The 23135-nt window shown below is 36.3% G+C and overlaps 1 protein-coding gene across 3 annotated transcripts; it reads left to right on the top strand.

Moving 5' to 3' along the window:
* Positions 1-549: 549 nt before the first annotated feature.
* CCDC18 (coiled-coil domain containing 18) lies at positions 550-22316 on the top strand. Of its 3 annotated transcripts, XM_068199812.1 has the most exons (24): positions 551-785; positions 962-1112; positions 1642-1809; positions 2711-2820; positions 3682-3810; positions 5337-5433; positions 6020-6141; positions 6932-7241; positions 7426-7529; positions 7639-7799; positions 8305-8525; positions 9320-9430; positions 10039-10170; positions 10894-11028; positions 11631-11708; positions 13184-13300; positions 14545-14712; positions 15179-15321; positions 15760-15923; positions 16702-16915; positions 17462-17561; positions 18574-18690; positions 19120-19265; positions 22101-22316. In XM_068199812.1, exons 1-23 carry the CDS (start codon positions 646-648, stop codon positions 19249-19251), a joined length of 3324 nt encoding a protein of 1107 aa, XP_068055913.1. In that variant the 5' UTR covers positions 551-645; the 3' UTR covers positions 19252-19265; positions 22101-22316. The 3 variants fall into 3 exon arrangements, with proteins under 3 accessions (XP_068055915.1, XP_068055914.1, XP_068055913.1); XM_068199814.1 differs by lacking the exon at positions 10039-10170 and having other exon boundaries at positions 550-785; XM_068199813.1 differs by lacking the exon at positions 11631-11708 and having other exon boundaries at positions 550-785.
* Positions 22317-23135: the final 819 nt, after the last annotated feature.

Genomic DNA, 23135 nt, shown 5'->3' with positions numbered 1-23135 from the left:
CCCGCCCCCGGCGCCGGCGGCGGGGCCGCGCCTGCGCCCTGAGGGCCCCGCGCGGTTCGAGCGCGGCGGGGACGGCGGCGGCAGCGGCCCGCTCGGAGCCCCGCTCGGAGCCCGGGGACGGCCGCCAGCGCCCCGCGCCGCAGCTCTCCGCCAGCCCGGGCCCCTGGCTCGCGGTCCTGCGGCGCTCCCTGCCCTGGCTCTGGTGCTGCCCGCCCGCCCGGGGCCGGTTCGCTTTCGTCTCTCGTTGCGCTGGTCGCCGGCAGCGAGGCAAGTTTTGCGCGTTCGCGTGTGCGCCGTTCGCTTCTCGGGCTCCCCGCCAGGTGCACGGGACTGCCAGATCTCTGGGACGTGCTGAGTGACAAATTGTTGGCAAACAATGAATAGCAGGTTTTTCCAGTTTCCATATATGGCAAGTCATGAAGCTTTGTGTACTTCATGAGTGCATACAGAACTCCTCACAACAGAGAAAATGTGTTACTTTTATCTAGTGAACATAGGAAGGAGGAGTGTGTGAAATGTATACATTTGGAAATTGAGTGTTTTCTTTGTTGTATTTTTTTCTCCTTTCCTTTCTTTTATTTTTGCAAATAGCTTTCATGCCCGTTTAACACTGTTTTAATATTAAATATTACTTTAGTCTTATGCATGTTACCAATGGAATGTAGTATGTGGACTTGCTCTAAAAGTGATGCTGATGACGACCTGCTAGCAAATGTGCAGTCATTACAGAATCAGCTGAGGAGAACTGAAAAAAGCCTACAAACTGTAGAGAAAGAGCTTTCCAGGTATGAGCATGTCTGGGGATGAGAACCTCCTGTCTCTTGTGGCGTGACTCTGTCGTATTCCGTGTGATGGAGTACTGTGACTAGCTCCTTTTCTGCTTTTTGTTTGACTGGTCTTTATGAGCAACCTAATAAAGAAAAAAGCAGTAGTGACTTTTTGCTCTCCCTCCAAACACTAGTACAAGGGAACATTACGGCCACTGCTTCAATGAGGTCATAAACCTCCCTCTGGAGGACTTCGTACAACCCAATTACGATTGCCAAGGCTTTTCCAGCTATAGGAAGAACTCTGGGCGAACATCTTGCCAGGATTTTCAAAGAAAATGCAACGTAAATATTTTTCTTCATTACTCATTTTTCTTACTTTGGCTTTCTATTCTTTGCTATGTTTTTGAACATTTTTGGCTGCTGGGCTTGGAGTAGATACCCTGTAGAATGGGGCAGTGATGCCAAGGGAGCTCGTTAAACATAGTATCCCTTGAGTACATTGCTGCAGGGAAGGTTCCGCTCCGCCTTTCAGTTCTTGAGGCTTCTGAGAAGGATGGGGACAAAGCTTTCAGCAGGTCCTGTTGGGATAGGACAAGGGGTAATGATTTTCAACTGATTTAGATTAGATGTGACAGGTGTTTTACTCATGAGAGTGGTGCAGCACAGCCACCGGTCCCCCTTCCCAGAAAACATTCAAGGTCAGGTTGGTCAGGGCTCTGAGCAAGTTGATCTACTTCAGATTGTCCTTGCTCATTGCAAGGTGGTTGGAGTAAATGACCTTTAAAGTTCCCTTTTAACCCACACTGTTTTTGATTCTATGATGTATTTTTATATAATGTGTGTATATATATATAAACATTTTTATGTCTAGTCTTACTCTGTATCCACAACTTTGGATAAAACTGTGGAAGAAAATGAGCAACTTCAGGAGCAGTTGAATGCCCTTCATGAGCAAAATGCATCTTTGACTTCTCAGAATCACTACCTGAAGAACAGAGTGGAAACAATGAACTTTGAATTGATGCAGTCAAAAACAAAAGTATGTATTTTTAGTGCACCCCAAGACACCCAGTGACCATGATTTTTGAGTTTAGAATTCCAAGTAGAATGTGCTGGGTTTTGTCTTATTTTAATCTGTTTAAGTTTAATATTTAGTATGTATTTCATAATCAATATTAATCTTGGACAGAATAGTTTGGAATCTGTTTCTCCATGGGCAAAACAACTATATTAATTATGAATTCCATCTACTTATGTTCCAAAGTTTAGTCTGAAGACGCTAAGCCACAAAATGAAGAATACACAATGAGAGAAGATAGTTCAGCAATGCATTTAGTACTGTACATTCATGTGTCTGAGACATTAAAGGGAAGAATAATGGTACAGAAGTGAATTGTCTAGGAAATGAAAATAGTTGATTTCTCAGGTTGGATTAATATTGCTATTTTGAAAAAAGTGAAGATGAGTTAGAAGGGAATATTGTATCTAATAAATCATTACTGATTTACTTTACACTTGTCTGTACAGGTTTATTTCAGGACAACTATGTTGTTTTATTTGGTTCATATATAATAGTAATAAAACATAGCTATGCTTAGTGGATTTTGTTCGAGAAATGTTATCTCCTAAACAGTACAAATAAATACATAAACAAAATGTTTGACTGCCTGGCACTGAAAGAAGTAGTTGGATATAAACTTCTTGTGAAAAGCAAGAGATAAGGTCAACCTACAAAGAAATAATTTTGCTAGACAGAATAACACACTGGAACTGGAAGGAATGTTAAATGAGCAGAAAATTGGAGTTAAGGTGGTGTAGATGAACAAACATCATTCACAGTGGGGTTAAGAGCACTGTCATTCAGTAAGCAGATTGTTCTTCTTTTTGTCACCTGTATATATGCAAATGTTAATGAAACCATAAATATGTTTGTATTTCAGATTTCATATCTTGAGGCTGCTTTAGCTACACATTTAATCAGCATTCCAAAGTTGAAAGAACAGATTGTAAATTTGGAAGCAGAAGTTTCAGCTCAAGATAAAATTCTGAAGTAATGTGTACTTTTAAATCAATATTTTATTGTTGTCTTCCTGCTAGTCCAATCTCTTTTTAGGGATGACATAATTTCTGGTACTGTGTGGGTCATGTAATCTGAGGTCTGAAACTTTCATTTCAGAGCCATTTATAGGAGGAGGAACATGGTTTAGTTTGCGCTGAATGTACTTCAAGAAACTGAGAAAAAATTACAAGACTGGTGAAAGAAACCAGTTTGTAATGTGTGCTGAATAGGAATGTGCCCTTACAGCTGGGTAGGGTGATTGTTTGCTACATGACCACATATATATACTCTTGTAACAAGCATACATATTTCTGAACATGACCGTGTTCTTTGTAACATAAAGGATTCTTTCTTCATGAATACATTAATCAAGGCAAATGGCCAAATAAAACCGATGTAAATGCTGTTCAGAGGTGTCAGGAAGACATACCTGGTTGGCAACTTGCCTTACAACCTCATGTTGTGGAACATTCAATTAATATTTCAGTAGTCTGTCTTCGCCAAAAAAAAGTAAAAATACTTATGTTAAATTTATATTTTAGTGTTCTTTTCCAGTCACACCTCTTGGCAGAGAAGATATGATTTCCATGATCAGAGCTCACGACACAAAGTCAGCTCTCTGGTCCTTGGCAGTTGTGACACCTGGTGCCTGTTGATAAGTCTTAGATACCACTCCAGACTGCAGACATACTCCTGGGGAGTCTGCAGACTATGGGTGCTCCTAACCTAGCTTTGAGAGTTATAGCATGTTTGTCTAGCACTTCTGGAACATTGTATGCACTAAAGAACAACAGAGATCGATTTTCTTTACAAAAAGTTCTTATTTTTTATTATGCTTTGTTTATTTGCTAGAGATGCAGAAGATAGACTAGATCAAAATCAGAAAATGGCAATGGAAAGAGAACACATGTTGGAAAGATATCAAAAGGGCTATAAAGTTCTGAAAATTGAGTTAATTGAACAAAGCAAGCAAGGAAAGAGGTAATTAACTAATTTCAATAAATGGAACATAGAATAATAGAGCATAATTTTTTATTTCCATTGGCAGTGCTTTGCTTTGTGGAAACAAATTACTTTTCTGTTTTAGGATGTTATTTTTTAAAAAAGGGGAAATTCTGTGGTAAGGTACTGATTATTTAAATGGGCATGTTTCAAATCTTGAGATCAGCTGGTAGTTGCAGGCTGATAGCACACATTAGTACCAGTTTTTCAGCTGGATTTTTTTCCTTCAGAATGGATGTACTGCAGTGGAAAGCTTCAGTGTCCAGAATATATTTTTCCTGAATTATGTTTGTATTTGTCTTGCAAGAACCTGCATCATATACTCAGCAGCTGGTATTCAGCAGTATTCCTTGGTGTGAGAAAATGATAAAAGAACAACTTAATCAAGAGACCATTTTTATGTTCTCCTTAATCTTACCTGTCTATGTGATACTGTTGAAAAGGGTGCTGTAATTCCATCTCAATCCCCATTTCCCTTTCCTATTGCCTCCTTTATCCTAGTGGCTCTGTCACTGCTGAGAGGGTTAGGGAATCGGACTGTTGGAAGTTGCTATGAACACTCCTATCACCTCCAAAATGTAATTTTAAAGAAGTGAGTGGAATAAATAAAAAGATCTATACCTTTACTAATTTAACTGCATTAGCTGGGGCAAAAAATTACCTGAATTAATGGCTTGGGAAAGCATTTCTTGAACCTTTTAAATGCAAACTCTTTGTTTGACTTGTGCCTCTACCCATGAAATTACCTCTAACCTTCTTATGGCAAGGAAACCTGATATACTGTGGGGCTTGCACTGCTGGTTGAAGAAATGTTTTGCTTTATGATTGCTGTTCCTTCAGAGCATGTGGGGTTGGAACTAGCTGTACTTAGTTACTAGTTGTAAATGTAAATATTTTTGTACTTCAGAAAAGCTGAGCTTCTGCCAGGTGTTAAGTTTGATGGTATGGTTAGTATCAACAATTATTATGGTTTCCTTTTAATCATTAATTGCAACAACTTGCAGGCAAATTGAAGTGCTTTAGCATAATGCTATTTTGTTGTTCTGAAATGCTCTTATCCCCTTCTCTGGATACTTTTGCCATCTCCAAATGGGCACTGGTCCTCAGACTGAGAGACTGAGGACCTGAGGGTTGGCTGTACTTGGATGAGGCACTGCCCCATGCCAGCCCCTCAGTGAGCAGCAGGAACTCTTGTGTGCCCATGTTGGCTGTCCTGAACGGGCTGCACACCTGAGCTGTGCTGAGCTTACTCTGCCAGCTTCTTCCCTAATGAGTAATGACAGGGGAAGGGGCAGGGGTGTGGAGTCACAGAGGGAAGCAGTGGGGAGTCTGGGTTGTTTCTTGGAGAAAAATCTTGTGATATCTGGGGCTTGGAAAGTTGGGAGAAGAAAGGAAGTACCTGGAGCAATGACTGTAGTAGTTGTTTTTAGTAACTGGAGAAGATAGTTACATTAATGGCTGGAGTTTGTGTTTTTTAAAATTGGTTTGCATCTTTTGCTTGGCAGAGCACAACAGCAAAGAAATGAAGCTTTGTTGAATGTGGAGGAGCTGACAAGAGCTTTCACGAAGTATAAAGCAGAAATAACTGAAACATTAGAAAAGGTGAGAGTTTTTTTCTTCACTTTTATTTGCCATGATGATAAAATGTTTCTTCCAAAAGGCCAGGCAGCTAATAGGAACAGCTTCATCAGTGAGTCAATTGTTTCCACTTGTTGATGGCAAAGTCCTAAAAGAGATGGGACAGGGTGAGCAACTTTTTGTAGTGATAAATTCAGTTCTATAATTTTACACTGTCTTTGCACAGTGTATGTATAAGCTGTTCAATGAAACATGTGCTGAAGAAGAGCTAAGATGAAAATGAAGTTATCTCCCAAAGTTCCAACAATCAGAATTGTTAATTGTTCCTGCCTTGTGGGAGGAGAAAATACAGTTAGCTCTTACAGAGATTTTTGTTTTGTTAGACTTCTTTCCTTGTGGAACAAGGTTGCCAACCACAAATGTACCCTAAAATACTAAGTTTTTGTTCCTAAATGACAGAAAATGTCTTTGTCTCTCTCCTCTGCACAATAGTGAGCAATAGTATTATCTACTGACTTATCAGAAAGAGCATATTATTTTTTTTAATAGCCTCTTGACATGGAAGCTTAGTTTATTGTTCTACAGTAATGAAAAAAAATTGCTTTTTAAGGCTAAAGCTGAAGAAGTAGTCTTGGGAGAACGTTTAATTAATTGTGAAAAAGAAAAAGAGAAGTTGAATGAAAAGTGTAGCAGCTACAGAAAGGATCTAGACAACCTAGAAGAGCAGCTAAGGTAACACAAAGGCTTTTAAAAATTCTCTGCACATTTTTTACAAGAACTTGCATGTAGCAATTGTCACTGTGAATGTTCTGCTCAATTCATATAGTTGAATACATTCCTACTTACTTTCTGTAACTAATTTTTAAAGACTTTAATCCCATGTGCTGCCCCCCATTCCCAGGAAGAAGCCCCCCCAAGCCTTCTGGGGCACTGGTTCCTGGGGCCTCTGGCTGCTGCTGAGGGCCGTGGGCTGCTCTCCGTGCTGTGTACCCTGTGCTCTGCCCTGCACTGCCACCCCTGGGTCCCTGCCTGGTGCACACCACCTCGTCAGTCCCTAGCTGCAGTGAGGGATACTCTTGGCATCTGATGGGGAGGCTGCACTCAGGCCTCAGTGGAGGTTGTGATGCTGACTGCAGCTTATGGAACAGTCAAACCTAGTTTTGACTGCTCTCTGTCCCAACTCCAACTGGTACAAATTTTTATGTTTCTTTTATGTTTCATTTCAAGTTGAAGCCCCCTTTTTTTCAGAAGTTCTTTGGTAATTCCCTCATTGCTTTAATGAGGGTAGACAACCATCAGCTGATTGCCTTTAGAATTGTTAGGTTTGGACAAAGACCTGCACAGACATTTTGATGTTACTCGATTTACATGCTTTGTCCATACTCACATTCCTGTCTTAATTGTTGTTCTTTAGGCCATTTTGGCAAGAGTGGGCAGTGTATGAACACCTTTACACTAGCTTGAGTCTCCTCAGTAAGTCTCTGCCTCTAGTAATGAAAATAGCTTTTATATGTCGTTTTAGACAATTAAAGGAAGAGAATCACAACGCAAAAGAAGAAATTAAAGCTCTAGAGGCAAAGAACACTGAAATTACATCAATGCTGAGTCAATCTGATCAGAAGATCATCAAGCTTGAGAGTGAACTTTCTGAAAAAGAAGTAGTACTTGAAGAGAATAATGCTCTACTAAGTGAAAATGAAGAGCTGAGAGCACTTACTGCACAGCAACATAACCACTTGAAATTATGTCGTCAAGAAATAGAGGATTCAAGGAAAGAGCTCAACATACTAGAAACCATTATTTCTCAGTTGTCTTTAAGTACATCTGAAGAGGTAGAGTAACTGATATAGTCTTAACAGTGTATTATGTTTTGAATAATTTTAAGGATTGCATTGTTCAAACTTTTAATATCCTGGTATATGTGTCTTAAAATTAATATGCCAGTATAACACATGAATTAAGGATGCTATGAAGCAATAAAAGGTTATTTTTTCATTGACCTTTGTTTTCTTTTAGTTTAAATGGCATCATTTCAAACACCAGCTGTTGAGTTCCTTAGCAAAAGAAGCTACCTCTGAATCTTGTGGTGAATCAAGTAAACCTTTGATTGCAGACTTAAGGTATAACTTTCTGGTTACTGAACTACGGCAAGATTAGGCAGATAATAAGGTGCTATTAGAATTAGCATGCAGAAAGAATGTTAAATAGCTGTCTCCTTCTTTATAATAGCAATAAACTGGCAATGAAAGAAGCAGAAATTCAAAAGCCTGGTGCAAACTTAACTATCTGTGCTGGAGCTGAGCATCTTTCTAACGTTATTGAAGGACAAGAAAACAGCAGGTTATGTGACCTGGAAACGGAGCCTGTCAAATTGATCAGAAATCCAGGAGGTAAGCTTGCTGACATAGCTGTGCAGTTCTGTCTAATTAATCCACAGAACAGAAATGTTCTGCAAGGGTTCAAGTTGGTTTTGCAGCATGTATGCTTTGTTTGAACAGGGAACATTCTGCCACCTTGGAAACGATCATGTTCTCCAGACACAATATATTTCTTTCTTTAGCTGCTTAAGTTACTCGTTCAGCAATAGCTGAGCTAGAAGTTGCGTTGAAAAGGAACCATGTATTTTTTTCTTTTTGCAGATTGTGCTAAAATCTCTGTATTTTTGTTGACTCTTTTCTCTGTATCCTGGTGTTACAGTGTTTCTCTGATTGCTTCTGTCATTACTGCTAGGACTGCTTCCTTAAAATTACATCAGGGCACCTATCTGATGATTGTTTGTTTCTTGGGGTTTTGTTGGGATTTTCGTTTGGTTTTGTGAGTTACTGCATTCAGTTACATTATGGGTTTGCATGTTCTTTTATAAATTAATCTTAAATTTATTTTTTCTACTTTGAGAGAGGAGAAAATGCCAACAGTTGGAACTTATAAGCAAACAGTTTGAAAAGGTGAGGCAAAAATTCCAGAAAGAGATAGAAGAGCTACGCATTAAACTGATAAAAGCAGATGATGAGAATTCTGCCTTGAGGACCAGCATGGCTCAAAGAACCAGTCAGTTTCAAATCATACAGGAAGACCTATTGAAGAAGGCTTCAAAAACTAGTAGCTTAGAGAGAGAAGTAAGTTTTAAATAGCACTGGAAAGAATATGCCACTTTTTCTTCAGTTCGGTAATCAAAGGTAGTGAAGACAATAGTTATGGAAAAACTGCAATTGCCATAATGATTTTAAAATCTGATTAATTTGAGAAAAATTTAAACTAAACTTTTCAGCAAAGAGAAAAGCTTAGCAATCTTAATTTGTTAGTTGTCAGGAATACTGTTTTAAAGCTGGTATAGTTAGTAGGCTTTTCTGCTACTACTTTGATTTGTTATGTGGAAAATATGCACAGTCTTGTTGCTGTGGTATGGTTGAATTAATGGGCAATCCTAGGAATCAGGTTAAAAGAACAGTTGTATTTTTCCTCATTAAATGTTACTGTAGTTGCCAGAGATGAACATCATTACCAGAGAGTCACAAAAGAAAAAATTTAAACTTCAGCTTTTCTCAGGGTGAATAAATTAAATTGCTAATGTTTCCATTCTGGTGCTAATGTGTTTATAGAGTTCAGCATAATGGGCTTTGTAGTTATTTCCTAATAATGAATGTTTTAAATATGTAAAGCTATTTCACTGATAATTAATTGGATAAATTGTAGGTGAATTGTCCTAAATCTTTCTCGTTAAGTAATAAAATAGTTAGTAAAATAGTTAACAGTTTATTAATAAATAGTTAATAAATAAAATAGTTAACAGTTTATTAAGAATATTATAGTAGCAGCTAAAATGGAATTGGTGATAAGAAAGTGCATACAAATATTTGAATAAAACTGAAACAGCTGTCTACATGTTGTTTTGTGCTATATTTAATTTCAGATAAGAAAGAAGTCTTCTCAGCTTTCTGCACTTGAGAAACAGTTGGAAGAAAAGACTATTGCTTATTCCACTGCTGCAGAAAGAAATACTGAGTTGGAACTGGAACTCATGGTAAAATGTTCTCAGTGAGAAACCACATTTATTTAAAAGACATAAAAGTATAACTTGACAGTAGTATTCCCTGTATTCAAAATGTGTGGACTTTCAGATCTGCTAAATAATCTGTGCAGATTTTAGGAACGCAGGTTTTAAAAACAGAATCTTGTTTGAAATAAAACATCCTTTTTTCCCTGCCCTTGAATGTGGCAAGTGATTAATGAACATGTTACGTTTTCCTTGTGGTCACATATGCAATGAAGATCTGGCCCTGTTGCATTGCCATTTGTTTCAGCGAAATACACGTAGATTTGTAAATTACAAAGTCTTCAAAATGGTATTTTAAAGACTCCATCTATTCATATGAGCACAGAATTTCTTTTTGTCTTTGTCAGGAGTTATCTGTGCCATAATCCATCTTGGCAGACACCTCGTCTCTCTAGTGGCTGCATTTACTGACATTCTTTACCTGTGCTATAAGTGTGATGTCCTTTGAGATGACACGCTCTGTGTAACTTCAGAGTTTTGTTTGTTGTTCCTTTATGAAATCTTGAAACCAGATGATCAAATAATATCACAGCTAAATGTTTTTATTAAGTCCTTTTATTGTTGCCACTTCCCAGGGAAAAAACAGATGCATTCATGAGCTGGAAACAACTCTCAGTGAAGAACATGAGAAAATAACTTCTGCTTTTGAAAATGAAAAGTTGCTTCACCTCGAGCAGCACAAAGAAATGGAGAAACAAATTGCTCTAGTAAGACCTTTATTGTGTGGTAGTATTATACTTGGTAACTTTTTCTTATATTAATTTTTCTTGTAATTTCGAGACACAGCCATTAAAAAAGTATGTAAAAAGATCTTTCTTCTCCCTACATTCCCTGATTTTACTGCATTTTCCATCTAACTAGCTATGCAACTTTCCCTCTGAAATATTCATATCCTGCTCAACTGAAGAGAAATAAGGACTTCGGAAGAGTACTGTTGTTCTTTGCTCCAAACACATAGGAAAAAAAAGTATAGCTTTAGTGCCTACTGGGTTTAAAGCATGACAGCTTCTAAAAATGTTCTCATTGCCTGAACCTCAGCCAAACTCAGCCTTATGAGCATCTGCATTCAGGGAGAAGTGTTGGGGGTTTTTCAGTCTCTAGAGAAGAAATGTTTCTCCATGTGATTAGAAATATAACTGTGATTGTTTCTAGCTGTTTAAGAAACTTCTCATATTTTAATAAAGAATGTATGCATGTCTTACTGTCTTGGCTGGTGACAGACAATTACACTCTGTCTGCCCTCATTCTATTCTGGAATTAAGACATTAAGTGCTTGGGATTTCTTGATAATTTTTAGACTGTGCAATACTGCTGATGGCAGTAATGTATTTAGTTTTCACTATAAAAATGATGAGTGAATAGAACTGAATCACAGATTTAGATGAATACATTTTTATTAAAATAATAAATTGCTATTTACTTATGGACAGCTTCGGACACAGCTGGAGAAGAGACATCAACAATTCATTGAACAAGAGAAAATAATATCTATTTTACAACAAGAGGTTATACACAAACAGCATCACATTGAATCATTGGATGGGCTGCTAATAGGAAACAGAGAGGTAAGGTTGGCTCTTGACTTTCTTTAAATGAAAGTCAAGCAAGTGACTAAAAATAATGGAAAGCAAAAATACATGGAAAGATTGGGGATAATGAAAGATGTGTATGGTTTTGCTTCTTAATTCTTGTTTGAGTAATCTACTGAATCTAGTGTAGTTACCAATTACTGCTGCTACTACTATATCTTGTACAAATTTTAATGACCTTTCAGTATTTTCTGTCTTAGCATTCTCTTTATGCCTCTGGATTGCCCCTTGGGCTTCTCTCTCTAATGAAAGGAAAGAGATCTGGATAAAGAGTGATTGCATCAATCCTGCACTATGTGGAAAACCAACAGTATTCTAGTATGATGAAGTTTTATTCCTTTTAATAATGCCTGCTGCTGCAGAATATGAAGAGACATCTCTCAGCAACCAAATTCACTTCAGAGTATTATGTACACAAGTACATTATGCAAGCAATTGTGTTTTAGGTACTGATCTGCATTTTGTTCCTGATTCTGATTATGAGTTTTTATTCAATTACTTATAACTTTATAACGTTAGGTTAATGTTATGTAATATTTGTATTTGGCTCTCTTGAATAAAAATATCTGTAAAAACAGGAAATGGAAAATCAAAATGTCAAGAAAGATCAAGGATTGAAGATGCTGGAAAGTCAGTTAACAGAAGAAAAAATCAAAGTTAGTAAGATCTTTGTAATGTTCAAGTAATAGTTTTAAAGTTTGCAGTAACAGTGTATTTCCTTTTATCTTTAATAGAAGAATTGTTTTATATTAATTTTTCTAAAGTAAATATTCCAGAAGTCATTTATGTGAAGTATTTACTTTTTATCTGTTTCATTTTATTTTGTTTTCTTTTTTTTAATTAAAAGAAATATGATGAAACCTACAATAAGAGGTTATGCAATGAATAATTGCTTAATGCAATTACTGTAGTTACAAATAGGGCAAACTTGTGCTTATTGTACTCTTAAAGTCCAACATTGTCTCATAGAGCTAATGTTATATATGCTTTTGGTCTACATATGGCATGTCTTTTAGACATTTGTGATACTGTAATGTTGGTCATGCTTTTAGCCATCCCTAGCTCTTCCTAGTGTTTGCCTGATAAGCATTTTCCATGCAACACTTGTAACAGGATTTTAATAAACCAGTGCCATGTGTGGATTTATGCCAGGCAAGTATTAAATCTTCAGGATATCCTGGGGACTTGGCTGTTTTCATGCTTTTTCTGAGCTTGTGTAGGACCAATTTGCTATCCAAGGGGCTTTGCAGTATTTGGAATAGTTTCCAGAGACTTAAAATTAAGACACATAGTAATTTCTCTTCAAAAAGCTCTTGAATCAGCTGGGGACAGAGATACAAAGTCCAGTATAGTTTAGAAAACTGGCAGTCTGATTGCAAAATTGAAAGGATTAGACATTCTGCAGCTAAATTCAGCACAATTCTCATTGATGAGAAATCCTGGCATTGAAACCAATTGTTTAAGGAAAGCTTAATTACTATGCCTTAAGATCTCAGGGTTTATTTGTTATAATTTTTATCCGTTCAAGGTATAAGGTATTTGTAAGAGATTACTCAAACCCAAATGAGCATTAAAAGTGTAAAATAGGTTGACAGTGTTGACACTGCTCAAAGCTCTTCCTTTCCCATTTGGTGAAACTCAGGCACTGTCCCCCAGTGCAGAAAGGGAAATCATGCTGCTTGGTAACTTTTTGAAAAGAATTTTAGCAAGATCTGAGTGGTTTTTTTTTTTTTAAACATGTGTGCCAACTCACCTATGATGATGACTTCAAATTTATTTATGCAATTCTATATGTAATGAAACATGATGGGTTCATGATTTTGCATTGACCCTATGTTTGTTTTTAAATTCTAGCTACTGACAAATGCTGACATATCTTCTCATAACTGATAGTCTCATCTGATATAAACAGAGTCTAAAGGATAATTTTGAATTTCACAAATAATTTCAATTTTTGATTACTATTTCAGTTTTAAAGTTTACTGTAATCTTCCATGACTGTTTTAATACTCACATGATAAAACTGTAGCTTTTCTGATGTTTTACACAAAGCTGTCTTTTAATACAATTTTTAGACCAGTTAATACAAACCATGCCATGCAATTTTAAATAATCTATTGCATTCACCTAGGTACGACAACTTGAGTCAGCACTAAAGGTATGTAAGGAAGAAGTTGCACTGTATTTGAGTCAGTCACAAGAAAATAAGGAGATGTTTGAAAATCAGCTGAAAGAAAGGTCTGAAGAGGTAACAGGTTGTTTTATAACTCCTCTTTATTGGAGAGAACTCTTGTTATGATTGATTTAATCTAAAAGTTTGAGAAATGATAGCTGAAACTTGCAACAGGACATGTGGGTGGGAAGTAAACTGGGAAAAAATGATACATTTTGTGAGGGTAAAGGGTAAATCATAACTCAGAAACATGGGGTAAATTAAGGGAAAAGAAGCACTAAGATAAATGAATTGTTGAAAGAAGTAACAAAATCAGAATATTGTGAAACAAAACATTATTGTGGAAAAAATGGAGAGAGGACTGTTGTAATATAAATTTAAGTGCTCAAAATTGATCTGTTTGTCAGCTGTCTTAATGGGGAAGAAGTCCTGGGCATAAAAAATATGTTTACTTCTAGATCCTGAGTTTTATCATACTTTCTGCTACTACTTGAAAGTGAGAAAGAGTTAACTTTAAATACTGAAGGAATTTTTATTTGTGGGTGAACTAATTATATAGCAGGCTGATCATGTCAGTGCTGGCCTACCTGCTGAGAGAGGCTTTAGTCAAGTGGAGGTTGCTGGACCCTGTACAGGATTAGCTTGATGGAAGTTGTGTGCTCTGTGTCACGCATAAACCTGTGATATTTACTGCTGCTTCCTAAGCCCTAAACCCTGCTTTTCCTATACTGCATACGAAGGAACTGGATCCTGTGTGTAACATCAACATCAAGAGTAGCAAATGAGGCTTTATTTTTTTTCAAGAACACTCCCCCCTTTTTTTTTCCCCTGAACAATTCCCTTTGGCATTCACCACTGAGAAACCAGATTAGTCAACATAAAACAAGTCAGGCACTCAAAATTCCTTTTTTTATTGGAATGACTATTGTCATACAGGCAAAAAGAAATAAAGGGGAGGACTGAGAACAAAATATCAAGGGGAAAACAAGGACTTTCTGAGAAATAAAGACTGGCAGAAAGAAAAGTAGTTCTAACTAAAAATCTGCTATGTATGTTTTTAAAATATTGACAAGTTATGTTTAGAAAGCAAGAATCAAAACCTGGGAGTGACTGAGAAGTTACTACTTTCCTCACTGTATAGAGCATAACTTGATGAATTATGAGATCTGTTGTGTACTGTTGAAACTGTAATGCAACTAAATTCAGACCCAAAAGTTTTATTGCATCACAAGTGTGATTCTATGTTCACTAAGAGAGAATAGCTGACACAACTGCAAATAAAAATATTTTATTGTAATGGAAAATAAATGTCTTTTCAGCTTCATTATTTACAGAAAGAAATAAAAATTAAAGGTCAGACTATTCAGGACATGAGTGAACAAAATATTCTCCTGCAACAAACTTTGCATCATCAGCAGCAAATGTTACAGCAAGAAACTATTAGAAATGGAGAGTTGGAAGATAATCAAATTAAACTTGAAAAACAGGTACAGTATGATAAGTGTCTACATATATAGAGAAAATTAAATTCCTTATGTTTTCATAATACCTATAAAATCTGAATATTTCTTTCAAAACTGAGTTGATAATTATTATTTGATATATCTAAAATAAAGAGTTTAGTGGCTTGTTTTATCTTAATCCAGCTTCTGAGCTATCAAAAATTCTAGTTAGCATTAGGGTGGCTAGGTACTTGGAAAACCAAGCCCTAGACTGCAGATAAGTATAGGTGCATTTAAATTCATAAAGTTGCATCTTGTTACATTTACTAAAAACTGTTACATTTACTAAAAACTCTGCACTTTCACATGTGCAGAGTTTTAGTTTTAAATTACATACAGACTATAAAGAAATCTCTTGTGTAAAAACTCTCCCTATGTGAGTTGCAAGACAAGAATATTTATTTCTTTGGTGTGCAATTTGAAACTACTCTTTAAATGTCATTTTCAATAGGTATCCAATTTGGAAAAAGAGCTTCAGAAGCAGAAAGCATGTGCAGAAGATGAGTTGAGAAAGGTGGAGGAGAAACTGTGCCTAGCTGCTCAGGAAGCAGATTTAAACAGACAGAAGGTGGATGAACTCAATTGTACAATCAGGTAGGTTTAGTATAAATGAGAGGTGTATTCTCATGGGTATATGGATCAGAGCACTTGCTGTCTGAAATGGTGTTCAGCTGTGAGCTTCCACTTCAGTCTCTCTGTGAGCATAGACTGGAAGTCAGAAGGGAAGCTTCTGACTAGCAGAGGCATGACTTTCTGGAACAGTTTTCCAATGGAATTAATGCATGTCCTGGCAACCTACTTAGCCTTAAGATAGCACTTCACAAAGCAGCTCAAATCATAACCGTATCAGCTTGCCTGTAATTGTAGATAGTACATTCTACAGGAGCTTGCTAGTCTTAAAGAATATAGTTTTGGTTATAAGGAAAGCCTACTTAACATGACTTTTATTTCTATTTTATTCACAAACACTTGTCTTAGAGCGTGTTGCTCTTGTTATTCCTCAGCTCATTTTGCTCTGGTTGCTTCTATTAGACAGATGAAATTGGAGATGGATCAGTGCAAGAATGAACTTACTGGCATGGAAAAAGAAGTAGTGCAATTACAACAAGATGGTGCAAACAAAGCACTGCAGATAAATCAGTTGGATATCAGTCTGGAAGAAGCAAGATCAGAGCTCAGTAGAAGGGCAAATGAGGGTAATTTGGCTATTTTGTTTCTCAGGCTTCCTTTCATTAAACTATTCCTGTGTATGTATTAGACATTTTTCCTTCCCCCCCTTTCATAATCAAGTACATGAGCGTCAAACAATGATAATCTTAAACCCAAACAAAACCAGACCCAAATGAACAACACCCCCACAACCCAAAAAAATCACAAACATTTTTCACATACTTTTGCAAATTCTCACTTTTGAGGTATATACCTTCACCCCAGGTGAAATACTACGTAGTTTCCATGTAAATTGGTAATGCAGATTATTAATGTAATAGTCAAATGAGGCACTTAGCTTTAATAAAGGCATATGATATTCAAAAAATGCAGCTCTTTGAAACAAACAGAAAACCCCACAAGTCTGTGGAAATAACAAACATTGCCATCCATCATCTTCCATTTAGTTTAATTGTACCATTGTTTTAAGCCAGAGAAATACCAGCAATTCTGCTTGTACTTTTCCTAGCACTACATGGTCAGTTACTACACTGTGTCTGTACTGGCTCCTTGGCCAGATGTTTTTAGATATATCCGTATGTTTCAGGTCAGTTGTTGATTATGAACTGAATAAAATTAGCAAATACTTAGGTACCATAAACATTTTTTTAATAAGTAATCACTGGTTTTCTAGATTGTCCTAAAAATAGTGATACTGAAAATTGATTATGACCACAAGTGCTACTAGAAAGTGGTGTTGCATGAAGACCCTGATGTACTGATGATTAAATATTCTCTTTTGTGGTGTGTGTGTGTGTAAAATAGTGACTGATTTTGAAGATAAGCTGCTTCACAGCGAGACTTGCCACAGGAAAGCCTTACAGAAAATAGCAGAACTGGAGTCTGCATTACAGAATGCCTGTGGGGAATTAAAGATCACTTTGACACAGCTTCAGGAGTTGCGAGGTGCATTACAGAATGCACAGTCCTCTCTGGAAGAGAAGAACATTGCAATCATGGATCTAACAACTGAGCTCAGGTGAGTTGGTATCTTTTCTGGCATGAAAACTTATGTTGGCTATTCCTTAAGAATAGCAAGTAGTTTGGATGGGGTTTTTTAATGTTCTTAGCAGCTCTCTATAATTTCTGTATGGTTTGTGGCCATCACATAACTTGATACTTGAGATCCTCAGCTCATTTTTAATTTCTAAAAGTGGTGCTGAATTCTTTTTAGGGAATTCTATTTTAAAATTTGCTGAAATTATTTTTGGAATCCTAAAGTTGTGAAGTAATTATAAGAATAGTCAAATTGTCCAGTTTACTTTCTGACTACAAATTAATGATACTTTCTTTTTTAAAGAATCCTGATATAGCCAATTAAATAACTTGAATAATGATGTTAATAAGAATTCCCCACCTGGAATATAATTAACAGAATTATTCTATTTGGATTTGTTTCCTTGCAATCAATTCACCTTTAGGGTAATATGCTATAAATAAGTAATAGATCTCATGATTTCAAGCTGGATATTTGAAACTAAGCAACTGAATATGCATTAAGCAATTAAATGTGTGAGAATTTCAGGTATTGCAAGGATGAAATTGAAGACAAAAAGCAGGAGCTCCTTGACATGGACCAAGCACTGAAAGAAAGGAATTGGGAACTGAAACAAAGAGTAGCTCAGGTGAGATAATTTTTAAGCATGTTACTGCCAGTTATTCCTGTTATATGGGAGATAACTAGGTTTGGTTGCTTTGATATATTGTCTCAAACTGTACTGGTTCCTACAACCACAGTGCTAACTTCAAACCAGCTGTATGTTGTTGAAGCCTTTTGTACCAGGAAAATCAGAAGCCTTATGCCATAATCTGTCCCAAGATTCTTCATTAGTGATAAAATTATGGGGCAACTGTTCTCATCTTGATGTTTGCTAAGAGGAAGGAAAGATCTCTGCTGAAGGGTGCTTGGAGATGATGGATTCCTTTCCTTGTTTGCACTGGAGTGTATTTGATTCACATTAAAGCAGCCTCTAAATATGAAATGGTATCTTTGTTGTGAATAAATTTCTGTAGCTCACTTGAAATTTTTTCAGACTTTTGGTCTGGCTTTATGATCTGATGCTCATCCTCGGAAAATTCTGCTTCTGTCACTTTGTTATAAGCCTCTTCCTGAAGGAGTTACCAGCCTTTGTCTTCAAGAATATTTGAGGTTCAGAGAGAAGGAGTGGGGATTTGAATAAATCTGTTCAAAGAACTGACACTGTAAGAAGGTCAGATCTTGCAATGTATTTTTGCCACAGTACCCTGTGAACTGCCCTGGGAAGTCATCACAGCATTTGAGGAACTGATTTTTTTTGGTTTGGTAAAATTTGGCACTTCCTAACAAGGTGGGTTAGTATAATGAACCACATATATTACTTTGAAAAGGATAACTAGGTTTGCATTATGTGTATATGAGGACCTAACATATTCAGTTATGGACTTTTTCCCAATTTTCCCCTTTTCTTTTTATGTTTAATCACTATTTAAATGAAATAGCTAGGGTATAGCTTTATATTGACTGCTTGAGAGAATACTCTTGAGACTACAAAGGATTCATTTCCTTCACTTTCCTCTTATAGTTTGTAATATGGCTTCCCAAAATCTGCATATTAGTTCAAAATAAAATATTTCCTTTTCTTCCTTTTTTATCTCTAGATTACACAATTGGATATGACAGTTCGTGAGCATAAGGGAGAAATGGAGCAACAAATTATTCAATTACAGTGTAATTTAGAGAAGTCAGAGTTGGAAATTAAGGAATGCAATAAACAGGTAATTCTTCTTAATCAAAACCGCAGTTTCCCTAACAAAGGGCAGCTAATTCTATGAGAAAGTCTGGTCCTGACACACAATAGCTGGCCACATTTAATCTAGAAGATAAAAACTTTTTTTTATTGTAGGGAGAGGGAAGGAATGTACCAGTAAAAATAGATGTTTGTCAATTAAAACTATAAATTTTGTAAGGCTATAACAATGCAAAAATGAAAACCGATTTTCACTTGAAATGATACGGCTCCCAAACTCCTCTTTTAGTAAAGGAGAATGTAGACAAAATAAAAAATTGACAGAGGAATCCAAAGTCAGGGTCAATCCTTACAATATTGGGGAGTTTTGTTTGTTTTGTGTGTTTGGGGTTTTTTAATAAAATTGTTCTGACTTTGGTATAATATTGGTTGTGATTTAATTGCATTTTCTGTTCAGATTAAGAGCTTAGAGAAGAAACTCCAGCATTCTAAAGATGAGCTTCGTGAAAAAGAGTTTGAATTGCTGCAGAGAGATCAGGAAATAAATCAGCTGAAGAAAAAAAAAATGAGAGAAAACAACATAGCCTAGAAGCTCTTGGAAAGGTAAAACATACCTTGGATAGACAACAAATTATCAATTTTTAATGCCATTACTGTACTGCCTAGAATAAATTATATGGGGTCTCTTTAGTGTGTCATTACTTCTCCCAGAATCATTGTATTCTTTATCCCCTAAAGTGAAGTTAGTTTAATAATTTTAAAATTACAGATTTAATGGCAAACTCTTAATTGTCTGCTTTCTGTGGAAAAATTTGGTTACTGATTATCTTTAGGGACCTGATTTTCTGGCTATGGATGATATGGTCTTCCTTGAAATGAAACAAAGCAAAATGCTGTATGATGAGAGCTTCTTATGACTTAGGTACCTATCTTGTGAAAATTATTGCATCAAAGACCACTAAGCTCTAGCATGCTTGTAGGAAGGAGAAGTGAGAATTTTTTGGCATAGTGAATGGGAGCTTCTGGAGGGACTCGAGAAGACAGCTGATTTGTGAATTATGCAAGTCTTTGGTTTGGTGCATGAATCGGTCTCTACAAGGACAAATGAGATCTGAAATAAACAGGCTTTCTGCAGAGATAAGTTCAGTCAAGGATGATTTCAAGCTACAGCTAAACACCCAAGCCAAGATGGCCTCTGCCACTTTGGTTATGCTGCATTTATATGTTTATTTCCCTAGGGTGAGGTTTCAGAGAAGCCTCATTTCTGTGGGAACACCAAAGGCCTTTGGTCTGTATTCTAGATCATGAGGGCTTGGCTGTGTCACAGCTGAATATGAAGGTTGTTTCACTGCAAATTAAAGCAACGTCAGCTCTTCCATCTTGAATTCTGTTAGATTATTGATAATGTTCAAGAACAGGACAGTGACTGCTGCTACCTTTCACACGTATCATTAACAATTTCTAACTTTTCTTAAGGGATGATTCTGAAAGAAAAAATTGAAACAGCTAGCCCCTGTACAACTGCTCTCTAGACTCTTTCTTTCCAGACAAATTTTCTTGTTTTTGCTAAGTAATACCAGATAGGAAGAAGCCTAAGAATGCTATAAGAAAGGCTTTGAAAATAGACCTGCTCTTTCCAAGACTTGGGATAAGGAAATGAAATTTTATTTTCATTGTAGGGAAGTAGATAAAAAACCACTGGATTTTGGAAGCATTCTGTGTAAACCATAAAATATGTTGCAGAGGGCTTCTGACTCCATGTAGAATATTATATGGTTCCTTCTTTGTTTAAAAATTAAGTATATTAACATAATGTAAGAAAACACTTTCTCCATTAGTAACGCATTGCAGACTGATTGACCAGGCTTCCACAGAAATCTGCTGTCCTAGTTCTACAAAACAAATTGCCTCATCTATTTAGGGAAAAGGGGTGGAGAGGCAGTGTGTATGTCTTGCCCAGGGGTACAGTCTGTCTCATTCTTTTTCTTCTTAATACATTGCCTTCCTTGCTTATTACAGAAGATATATTAGTTCAGGGAAGGAATTGCTGGGAGGGTTGATTTGTGTTCTGGTCCACTCTGTTCCTTTGGGACTCATAAAATAACCAGGTCACAGAGTTTTCAGTTGAATCATTCTTTGTTCTTACTGAGCTTCAATCTGCAGTGAAGACTTTGTAACAATACAGCACTCGGCTATGCTTTGAAACTGTACATGTTCCAAATAAGGGAACTGAAAAGATCTTGCTGAACATTAAGAATGGCTTTTTTCATTTTTCTGGGAAATTGAAATAATTTTCTTTATTTAAAAAAGGCAGATTGAATTTTCAGCAAACTAATCTTTTGTGACCATAGTTCCATCTGAAATGAGAAGTAAAATTGTATTAAAATGAAGTGAAGTGAGAAAAAATTACTGCTTGCGATGACTTGATTTTTTTTAAAAAGTGATTTTTACAATGTTTTTGAAAAACTGTGCATAGCACAAAAAAAATCAGGAATTACTGTACTAATCTTCCAATTGTTAGCTGTAAGCTGCTTATATGCTACTTACAAGTGTTTCTGTACAGTATGTATAGCATTCCTCATAAAGAACAAGCACCCTGCTAAGCATGGATGGATAAACAGAGTACCAACATAACATCCTTTTAGATTTATAATAAACAGGAACCTTAGTATAATATGATGTGTAATAGTAGTGGCTGGTAGTCTCTTGTGGTGCTCCAGCACTAGCTAATATAAACATGGCTGCTGTGTATCATATCCTAAAGACACCTAAAACTCTATTTTTTTCTGTAAATGAATAATTAGATCCAGCATATTCACTTGGGTTTAAAAGGAGGGGTAGGGGTAGTAAAGCTCTAGAAACTAACAAAAACCCCCTAACCTCAAACATGCTGTGTTTGGCTGCTTTTACTTCTATATGCATCTTACATTTGTTTTGCTATTTTTTTCTTGCTTGGTGTTGGTGGACATCATAGGCTTTTTTCCTCTTGATACTGTTGATGAGGTTTCTACAGACACTTCCTGAACTGTTAGCAACTTAAGAACAACGATGCACTCCAACATGAAACCTTAAGCCTCATGGCAGAGGAGTTATTTCAAAAGACAGTGCTCATTTAAATGGTACAAAATTTTTACAGGGATTTGTGTATGAAGATTTCTTCTCAAAAATATTCTGCATAATTTTTTCCTTCTTATCTGCTGGAACTTAGTATGGTATTGGAAAATTTGTAAGTTGTGCACTTTGAGAAAGCAAATGCACTTCAGTTACAAGAACGATGAACAAAAATGCATTAATAACATAAATCAGAATTTGAGATGGCAGCCATGGACTTGAGATCTGCTGTTAGTTTTCTTGAATTTGTAAGATAAAGTTTAATAATGAAAAGTAACATTGTGGTACAAATGGATTTAGGTATGGCAATCGTGTATTTTGTTTCAGGTGCAAGGACTGTGAAGGAATGACTGCTGCTGCCCATTGGACAAGCAGCAACCCAGGAATGCTGTCGCTGCCATCGTGACTGCATTCAAAGAGGACATTTTCAAGTTGTATTTCTAAATAAGGCATGTAGTTATTTATACTGAAGCAGATGACAATCTTTTTATTTTTCCAACTGTTATTGAGATTATTACCTTCATATAATAACATATTAATTTATCTTTTGTACTTCAGAATAAAATTCATTTATTTTAAGTTGCAGGGATTAATTTCAGCTGTCATCTTTTTCAAAGGTTTTTAAATTATGTGCTTTTTTAATGTCTCACTTCTAATTATTAGCAATTATTACTTTATTAGCAATTTTTGTTTGGGACTTTTTTATCTTTTTTTTGTACAAATGTAGTGATGCAGACACAACACATTATTAAAATTTACCTGTTTGTAAGATGTTTTGGGACGCTGATTTGATCATAGACACTGGCAAAACCTGCTTGCTTTACTCCAAGCAGTATCTTTAAGATGCACAGGGTTGTGAAACAGGGCCATAAAGCTTGAGGTTTTTTCTTTTGATATTTTTAATCAAACAAAAATCCACACAGAAATTCCCATTGATTAAATTCACATCATAACTATGCATTCTAAAACATACTTATTTCCAGGTTTCCAAAAGTACGACACTACATACATTAAGCTGGTATGAATGGCTTGTGGCCCCACTTTTATATTTACATGAGCATCAGAAACTGTAACTATGCTTTTGAGGCCTCAATCTAAGTCTGATAAATGTACACATGATTTATGTGCATTAAGACATATGATTCATACTTCAGAAATCAAGTTACTAAAGTTACTTGATGTAAAGAAGAGGAAAAGAATTGAATGTATTTCAGTTTGAATACCAGGCCTCAGTTAAGTGTTTTGTATATTAAAACTGTGTCCTAGCCAACAAACCTATCTGAGGTATCCAGAAACTCTGCCAGTGGCAGTTTGCTAAACTCCTTGGGCAGTACTGGCTCTTTCACTTTATGTAAACACGTT

Source organism: Anomalospiza imberbis, chromosome 9 (genome assembly GCF_031753505.1).
Source record: "Anomalospiza imberbis isolate Cuckoo-Finch-1a 21T00152 chromosome 9, ASM3175350v1, whole genome shotgun sequence".
NCBI lineage: Eukaryota > Metazoa > Chordata > Aves > Passeriformes > Viduidae > Anomalospiza > Anomalospiza imberbis.
This window is presented reverse-complemented; position numbering and strand designations above follow the sequence as displayed.

Bases quoted from the DNA above. Each gene is read 5' to 3' on its own strand.
- CCDC18 (XM_068199812.1), top strand. From the start codon at position 646: ATGTTACCAATGGAATGTAGTATGTGGACTTGCTCTAAAAGTGATGCT. The intron at 1,113-1,641 runs GTAAATATTTTT...TTTTATGTCTAG, and splicing joins ATTTTCAAAGAAAATGCAAC to TCTTACTCTGTATCCACAAC. The intron at 16,916-17,461 runs GTGAGTTGGTAT...TGAGAATTTCAG, and splicing joins GATCTAACAACTGAGCTCAG to GTATTGCAAGGATGAAATTG.